The 9,357-nt window shown below is 45.4% G+C and overlaps 1 protein-coding gene across 7 annotated transcripts in view; it reads left to right on the forward strand.

Annotated features, from left to right (window-relative positions):
* Positions 1–8,683, forward strand: part of CSF1 (colony stimulating factor 1) — a 107,908-nt gene extending 99,225 nt beyond the window's left edge. For all 7 annotated transcript variants that reach the window (XM_053250243.1, XM_053250242.1, XM_053250245.1 and 4 more), the window contains 3 exons: positions 3,110–3,159; positions 3,442–3,497; positions 5,923–8,683. In XM_053250243.1, the coding sequence (XP_053106218.1) occupies positions 3,110–3,159; positions 3,442–3,496 (105 nt within the window). In that variant the 3' untranslated portion in view covers position 3,497; positions 5,923–8,683. The remainder of the gene's footprint in view (positions 1–3,109; positions 3,160–3,441; positions 3,498–5,922) is intronic.
* Positions 8,684–9,357: the final 674 nt, after the last annotated feature.

Below are 9,357 nucleotides of genomic sequence, written 5' to 3' on the forward strand. Positions count from 1 at the left end.
TTCTGCTGGAGGGCCGAAGTTGAGCAGCCCTGATCTAGACCCATTTCAAACTGGCTTTTGGGCAGCCTATGGGGTGGAGACTGCCTTGGTCAGCCTGATGGACAATCACCAGTTAGGCACTGACAGAGAGTGTGACTCTATTGGTCCTTTTGGATCTCTCAGCGGCTTTTGATACTATTGACCATGGTATCCTTCTGGAGTGTCTGAGGGGTTGGGAGTGGGAGGCACTGCGTTGTGGTGGTTCCACTCCTCCTACCTCTTGGGCAGATTCCAGATGGTATCCCTTGGAGACTGATGCTCTTCAAAATCTGAACTTTCGTATGGTGTCTCTCAGGGCTCCATAGTATCTCCAATGTTGTTTCACATCTACATGAGACTGCAGGAAGAGATCATCAGGAGGTTTAATGCAGAGTGTTATCAATATGCTGATGACACCCAGGTCTGTTTCTCCATGTCAGCATCATCGGAAGAATGCATAACGCCCCCCCCCCACCCGCCCAAATGCCTGCCTGGAGGCAGTGATGGGCTGGATGAGGAATAACAAACAGAGACTTAATGCAAATACAATGAATATTTCTATACCGCTTTAGACTGTATATAATCCAGATAAAACGTAGGTACTTATTGTGCGGGGTTGGAACTCAGGAGACTATTTGGATCTGCTTGTTCTAGATGGGGTCACACTTCCCCAGAAGGAGCACATACACAATCTGGGGGTGCTTCTGGATCCAAACCACTCTCTGGTGTCTCAGGTTGAGGCGATGGCCAGAAGTGCTTTCTATCAACTTCTGTTGATACACCAGCTGCGTCCATTTCTTGAGATAAATGACCTCAGAACAATAGTACATAATCTGGTAACCTCCAGACTTGATTACTGCAATGCACTCTATGTGGGGCTGCCTTTGTACATAGTCCAGAAACTGCAGTTGGTACAGAATGCAGCAACTAGGTTGGTCTCTGGGCCCTCCCAGCGAAACCATATTACTCCTATATTAAAAGAGCTACACTGGCTACCAATAAGAGCTTCTGGGCAAAATACAAGGTGCTGGTTATAGCCTATAAAGCCCTAAACAGCTTAGGCCCAGGGTATTTAAAAGAGACCACCTTCTTCACCATGAGCCCCACCTCCCATTGAGATTGCCTGGAGAGGTCCATCTGCAATTGCCACTGGCCCGTCTGGTGGCTACGCAAGGAGGGGTCTTTTCAGTTGGTGCCCCAGGGCTCTGGAATGTGCTGCCTGCTGAAATAAGAGCCTCCCCATCTCTGACAATCTTTTAAAAGTCTCTAAAGACTTGTTTTTTTTTCACCCAAGCTTTTTAACCGGATTGTGGTTTTAAACTATTTTTTCATTTTTAATCTGTTTTGATATTGTTGTAAACCACCCAGAAACGGAAGTTTGGGGCTGTCTGCAAATTTGAAAAATAAATAAATAGGTTGAACTAAAGTGCGAGGCATAGCTGCCGGGAGCAAGGACAGGCCCCCCCAATTCCCCCCCCCATAAGTATTGGTGCTCCAGGCTACAAGCTGTCTGCCCCCTTACTTATTTTGGTGCCTCCCTGCACTTTTGGACTGACTGTGGGCCTGTAAAGTGCCCCCCCATCTCTCTATCACATCTCCCATTCTGGATGGCAAGGCTGTGCTGTCTCCTGTTCCCCTCCGTCTAAGCGATCTTGCATCTACTTTTGTCGTACCTCATTGGTTTGGAAAGAAAGACTAGCTAGCCAGGAAAGAATTTTCCTGGTGCAGATTTCCCAGCGTTGACTTGCCTGAGCCACCTCATAAACAAGCTGACCTACAGCCACAGGATGGAGCATTCCATATGGGGACAATTGCCCTCTGGCACCACAATCCAAATTTTGAAAGTTTTCAGCAGTTAGTGCCAGAACCCAGTGCCACTGTCCTAGTAGATTGGGGAGATGGCGTCTCCTTCCTGTGATACAGTTCTCTCATCTGTAGAGTGAAGATAGTGGTATTTTCCATCCCTACTAGATAAAAAAGCTTATTGTTTGTCCAGTAGTTGAGAGAAAGTGAAGACACCAATGCCTTTCCCAATAGCAACCAGATGACTGTGCCTTAGTGTGCTAGAACTGAACTACTGTTATGTGGCACCCACACACTCCATCATCCTGCTAATGGCACTGACTCCCTTGGGCTCTGGATAGATATTCACTGTTCCTGTCAGCATCCTCCCATCTTGCAGAATCATGCCCACTGCAGAAGAAGTTCTCCTGTGAGAAGAAAGGCAAAAAACCCACCACCACCAACAACAAACCCCCCACAAAAAACTAGGAATAGCTCCTACACTACAAATTGACTGTTGCTCAAAGGACTGAATCCTATAGCTATTGGCAAGATATGGGGATGAGGTTAATTTAATTATCGCTCTTGATTGCTTAAAAAAATGAGAGCGGGAGACTTTGGATACTTCTGGGTGAAGGGCTTTAGCCATGCAGCATTGCATATCGTTAATACAATATAGCATACTGTTAATGCTATATTGTGTTGGCCATCTGACATGATATTGCCATCCCCATGTAATGAAAGGGTCAGGACTAGTAGCAGGGGGAATGAGCGTGGGAGGGGGGCGGAATGTAGGAGGAGTGTGTGTTGGTGGGGGGGAGAGGGAGGAGGGGCAGGGATGAATGTCAGTGCTGGAGCTAGTGTGTACAGAACTTCTCCTAAGAGGAGAAAGTACTCTCAAACAGCAGGACATTCCAGAAACCCTGTGGAGGCAGAGGCAGAGGTTTTGGTATGACTAGTGCTGATGTCATAGACACAATCCAATACGTGTTTATGACACTAGCACAGATCTTCTCCATGCACCAGTGGTGCCCCTTGTGGGGGCAAAAAAGGCTCTTTATCAGCAACTCTGGTTAATAGTTCAAGTTCTGATAAGCAGCAATTCTCCCACAATGAGAGTGTTTGCTGGGACTATGTTGTTCGGCTGTACTTGTTCCTAGGATAAGCACAGTGTCTACAAAAGCCCAGAGAGGTTGTCTCTCTCTCACCTTCAGCCATTCATTCAGTGCAATCCTCTCTACACTTGCTTCATGTGCTTCATGTCAGGGTTACCATTGAAGTAATTAACCCTTTCTTTTATCTCACACAGATGTTGGCAAGAAGGCGACTGCAAAGGAACATGGAAGTTCAAGAAGGAAGGTAAGAGGCTAGGAAGTTGTGTAATTCTTTGGCTAAACTTAGGCCCCTCCTTGCTGCCAGCCATCTCAACCCCTGATTCCTAGATTCCTTCAATCTTTGGGGCTACAATTCCTCCCCCCTCCTCCCATGTCTGAACATTTGGCCTGTCCCACACACAACACCGTTCTTGGATGAACTGACAGCTGTCATTGGGAGGAAAAGAGAGTGGGTAACATTTCTTCTTGGGTTGCAATGCAGTTCCTGCTTTTGATCTCGACATGCAACTCTTGTTTCTTTTTGTAGGCCACTGAATGGAGGGCAGGAACATGTGGAGTTGCAGATGCAGGAGGAAGTATGAGGTAAGATACTTGGCTGGGGACCAAGGTGGATTTGGAGGGGCTTCCGTGTTTCCTACCCTCTGACAGAAACCTCTGGAAAGGAATGATAGGGCTAGCATTAAAGTGAGCACACACAGTCTGGATGGACACAAACAGAAGTGCCATGCTTCATGGCAGTATTTCTTTGAATACCAAGTGGCTGGGAATAACTGAGGGACAGTTTATTCTTTCCTACCCTGATCTGCCTGGTAGTTCTTGGACATGGGATGTTGATTTAGATCGGGGTGCACAACTTTGGCCCTCCAGGGCACTTTTCAGATTACCCGCTACAACAGCCATAAACTGCTTTGGCTTGGCAGGATCATATTGAAAACGATCCCCGGAATCTGAACTCCTACAATGGGGAAATTACGGCTACTCTTTTGCGACACGCATGCAGTGTTGTAGCACTCTGTCTCAAAGATAAAATCCGAAAGAAGCCATCGGAAATGTGAACGGCACCTTGCTGTCAGTGCAGGTGTCACAACACAGGAAGTATGGAAGCACACTTAGCAGATACGTAGTGACACAGTTGTAGCCTTTAATCTGGAAAGTGCCTAGCTGTTGTTGGACTACAGCTCCCATCATTTCTAGCCACAGTGGCCAGTAGTCAGGGATTATGGGAGTTGTAGTCCATCTGCAGGTGGGCTAAAGCTGTGCAGCCCTGATCTACATGGACCTCTGCTCCGATCCAGCAAGACTTCTTAAGGCCTGCTTGGGGACTCGAGCAACCTGAGCAGCTGTCCTCTACAGCCAGCTGAATGCTGCTGAAAACATGCAACCTGTTACCTCCTTACTGTGTAGGGACATGTCTGCTACAAATGTTGATGGGTGTCGTGGAATGTGGCTTATCTTTGCAGGCAGCAGCAGATAGCAATCTGTACAGTTTACGGCACATTCCTAGTTTGGGAAACATTCCACAAAACTATCGTTTTCTTGCATGCTGCGGTGCTTCTTCGGAAGCCAGGCATTGCTCTTGTGTAAAACCAGTGAGCCAGTCCAGACATCACGCAGAACTGTGGTTAAATCTTGGTTCTGCACAGTGTCCCCAGGCCTCAGAAGCATGTGCTCACTCCCTTCCCTGTAGCAGCCTGAGCATAACCATTTTGGGGACAATTGTCTCCTGCTAACTTGAACAAAGAGGTGCCTTTTAAAAGTGATTCTCTTTATTGAGCAAGGGGAGAGCAACTGGCCCTATCCATCCCCAGCCCAACATCTTTCCAGTGGCTGTTGCTGGTGTCTGTCTTGTTTCTTTTTTAGATTTTGAGACCTTTATGGGAACTTTTGTTGAAAAGCTGTATATGAATATTTCATATTGGTGCTTGTATGTTGTGACAGACACAAGCATCCCTTAGGACCAACTTGCATGACCATGTTATCCTAAGGTACTGCTTTTAGGACAGCTGGCAGAGAAAGGTAGACTTGTGTGAATTCTGCATCCAAATGCATACTGTGCATCTGGCAGCCCTGCTGCTGTCTTACTTATTATTTTTAATGTTGTTTACACATGCTTTTCAACAAAAAGCCTACAAAACCATTTATTTAGCAGAAGAGGTAAGAAAAAAAGATGAGAAGATGGTTCCTTGTCCCAAAGGGATTTGCAGACTCAAAAGCAACACAAGGGAGACACCAGTAACAGCCATTGGAAGGGATTCTATCAGAGGTGTAGCTATAATTGAATAAGGGGGACGGTTGTTCAAACAAAGTGGCCCATAAGTGAGAGCAGGGCCCACCAGCGGAGTGACAAGTTGCTTTTTGCTCTCTGCCCCCACCCCATCTCTCCAAAGAAGAAGGTGGGGAAATATTGGGCAGTGGGGAGGAGCCCATCTTCACTTTTTTTTCACAGGTCCTACTCCAACCTCACTATCCTGGGGTTGAATAGAGATGGCTGTGATCCCCCTGCTGAATATAAAAGAGCCACCACTTTAAGAGACCTCTTTGCCCCATTAGCAGGGGTGCTAGGCAAGGCTCAAAGAAGGGGCACATTATGAACCCATTCACGAGATTGGTTGCCATCTGATGTCTGTAAGAAGGTGACAGCCAAGAAATTATATCACCAAAGAATTAATTTCTACAAATTGGCTCACTTCTTTCAGAGAGGGAATAAGCACTGGCTGATAGTGACCTGTTCATGTCTTGCTGAATAAATTTTGTGATCCCACTTAGGTCTAAATAAGAGAGATCCTAAGTGAGTCAGAATTTCCTTTGGTGGGTTGGTTAGTTTGGAAACCTATAACCTTCCATATAGCTTGGCAGAGCCTTCAAAGTGGCTTTCAATCTTAAGAAATCCATACCCAGAATTAAAGCAAACTGTGCCTATGCTTGGGCACCCCTGCCAGTAAGCCTTTCTTCTTTCTAGTTAAGCACTACGTTGTTATGGTGATTGTTGTTGTCATCTTCTTTCCAGCCCTCTTGGATGAGAAACTGCATGGAGCTTGGCCTGCAAGCTTCTTTTCTTTTGTACGGCCCTCTTGACACAATTGGGAGAAGTTATACCAACTGGACTTTGGGAACTGAAGCAATTGCAGTCCCTTCCCATGAAGACTATTCTTTCTCTGTTGTTGGGCAGAGATGGAAAGGGAGTCACCAGGAAATGGACACTATTTATTCCTGGCACTCATCCACCATTTTTTGTTTGTTTGCAAGCTGTCCTTTTTTCTGCCAGTTGGCCCACAAGCCAGAGTAGCTTGATGAAGGATGGGGACCCAAAAGATACCAACGTTCTGGAAACTGACCTGGACTACAAAGCTCCTCTTCTGATGGAGAGCATCTAGGAATTGCTTTGCCTGCAACTTTCTGCATCAACTCCAGGCTGCCTTTAGGGGCTGGAGGTAGCAGTTTGAACAGCCATATGTCTGGGCAAGGCTTGATTCAGTCGACTCTGCCAGAGCTTCTGACTCATAAGGAACTGCAGGAGACGTTGGGATCTCAACCCTCCTGTTTTCTATTTTCTAGCCAGATTCTCTCCCTAGTGATATGAATCATGGCAACATGTGATTGCTCAAGAGAGAGGAGACACTTTGCTCTACTTTTCCTCCTTTACTTTAAGGGTATATGTAATGTAGCCAAGGAAGAGGGATATCTACCCGGTACCCCAGCAAATTCGCCTCCTCTTACTTGCTTAACTCCCCACATTAGCCTAGTGCATTGATGCCAGCGGCCTTCTGTGTCTCTACTCCTAGCGTCTGCCCAAAATACAAAATGGAATCTTTTTATCTGGTTTTTTAAACTAGAACTTGAGGGCCTAATTGGTTATTAAGAACAGGTGAAAAAATCCATATAATACATGATGTATGGAATTCACTGGCATCAGATGTGCTAATGGCTTTAAAAGCGGATGACACAAAATTTTGCAGGACAAATCTGTTGATGGTTATTAGTCACGATGGCTTTATGGAACCTCTGTGCCCAGAGGCAGGAGACCTCTGAGCATTAATTAGGGGGCGGCAGCAGGAGAGGCACTGAATTCTCCTCTTGCTTTGCACATCCACTTTCGTGGAGGTCCAGGGCAGAATACGTGTCACCGAGGCAAATGCATGTTTCTGAGCCTCCATTTGTCAAGGTAATGGGGAGCACAGGGACACTTTCAGGGATCTAATGGAAGAAGCGAGGGGTGTTCAAGCACCTTCCCCGCCAAGCAATGCTTTCCCCCTGCCAGGTGTCCTTCTAGTTTTGAAGCTTGGCTGGGGCTGGTAGGGGTGACTCAATATGGTCTGGGAGTGCATTTGTGGGGAGAATAAGTGGTCACCCTCTCCCTCGCACTGATTCTCTGGTGCAAATGCCGTACACTTTCTTTGCTATAGTGAGGGAATCGTAGGGTTGGGAGCTCTGTGAGGAACTCCACCTTCCATCCTCCCCTGTGCTTCTCTTTCCATGTGGTCGTGGAGAACTGGTCTGCAGAGGGCAAACTGGAATTGCCACAGCCCAGTTCCGAAATGAAGCGCAAGTTGTTGCACTGTATGTACTTTAATGTTTCCCCTGCCACGTTCTGAGAACATTCCAGTCCCTACTCTAGCACCTAGGCTGTAACTTTGTGTATATGTATGTGGTTATGCAGAAAGGATGGCAAAAGGCTGGGCCCGACGATGCCTCATTTCAATCCATCCCTTTTCTTCCTCAGACTTGGTGTCTGACCTTTTTGCCCCTCTTTCCCTGCTGAAGAAAAGGTATGTTTGTAGCAAGATAGCTGAGCTTCCTGAGCTGGTCTCCAAAAATGCTGCCTTTCCCATGTGAGTTTTAATGTTCCAGATTTTGGATGAACTGTTTAACTGGAGGAAGGTGCCTTTGCCAGGTTCCAGGAGGAGCCAGTTCTGAATAATGCCATGTATATTGTTTTGGTGATGCGAGCAGGCCTCCCATTCACCAGACATTTTGTAACTCTCCTCTTCGCTGTGCCAGTGCATTATCTTATAAAGAGTATTCTGCTTGATAGGGTGGGTGCATCAGCCTGAGCCACTGGGGCTTGTGTCCCAGTGTGGATTTTTGCAGGGTTGTACATCCCGGCATTCATCTAGCAAATCCAGTAATCTCTGCAAAAGTGGCAGAATGTGTATCTATTTTCTCTTCGCTTGTGCTGCAAGCAGGGATTTTATCTGCCTTTGACACATCCATTGCTGCTTTTCTCCCCTCCCAGTCTCCCTGCTGTAATTCATGGAGAGCTTGTCCACACCTCAGAGATTGGAAAGAGTCCTCTTTCCTTTTGGGCAGCAGGAATAATGGAGGCTTGCAGAAGTTTAGGCCCTAGTGGCTTGTACAGGTCAATGAGCCATGACACAGAAATAGCTCCCACATATCCCATGAACTGACACTCATTGAACGAAGTCTGTATCTAGCACCTTGGGGCTGGGTTGGTGACCTTGTGCTGATGTAGCTGTCAGTAAGCTCCATCCTGAGCACTTAATCTGTTGGCACAGAAGACCTTAGGATCTGGTCTTAAGACCGACATCTGCCATCCTTTTATATAGGAGAAACCAATTGGAGAGAAGTTCCTTTTAAAAGGGAGTTATAATTCTGGTTCAAACTGTGTGGTTTTTTAATATATATATATATTTTTAAACAATGAATTTATTTTATATAAAAGACTTTAAAAACGGTTTTAAATGTTTTATTTAAAAATAGAAAAGGTTGTATTTAATAATAATAATAAACTGATGTGTAACACTTTTTAACTCTTGTGTACAGATGTTTTTATTCTAATACTCAGAAGGTGCTTGGGGTTTATAAGAACTATACAGCAAATATATAATAAACCTTACCTTTTGGAGGGGGCTGACAGGTGGTTTCTAGTCATTCTCTTATCCAGACAGTTTCCAAGTTCAGCAGTAGCAGCACAGCATGTAAGACTTTCACATTTGGCTCGTCCAGATGCTGCTGTATTCTAACATCAGCTCAAGTCACTATTAAAAGTAAAATGGGGCATACAAACACTAGGAAGAAGGTCACATTCTGGCAATCTGCAGTAACCAGTGAAACAACCATCCTCTTTCAAGTTAGAATAAAAAGGGTATGGAGGGGGGGAGGGCATGGATGGTTGTTTCACTGATTGCCACAGATGACCAGTAGATGGTGCTAAAAATATAATGCATCTTCCTTCCTAGTGTGGATTCCCCATTTTATTTTATTTTATTTTATTTTATTTTATTTTATTTGTAGTAATTGGTGTAGATGTTGGAATATATCCATGCCTGGAAAAGCACATAATGAGTATGAAAACAGAATGCCAGTAACAATCCCATTACATCTAATTAAGTAAATATTGACTTCCCGCTCACCAATCTACATGATTCATTAACTATACAAGTCAACCATTGCTATAGTAATTCAAAACATATATCCTATACAT

This window comes from Hemicordylus capensis, chromosome 4, assembly GCF_027244095.1.
Source record: "Hemicordylus capensis ecotype Gifberg chromosome 4, rHemCap1.1.pri, whole genome shotgun sequence".
Lineage (NCBI taxonomy): Eukaryota > Metazoa > Chordata > Lepidosauria > Squamata > Cordylidae > Hemicordylus > Hemicordylus capensis.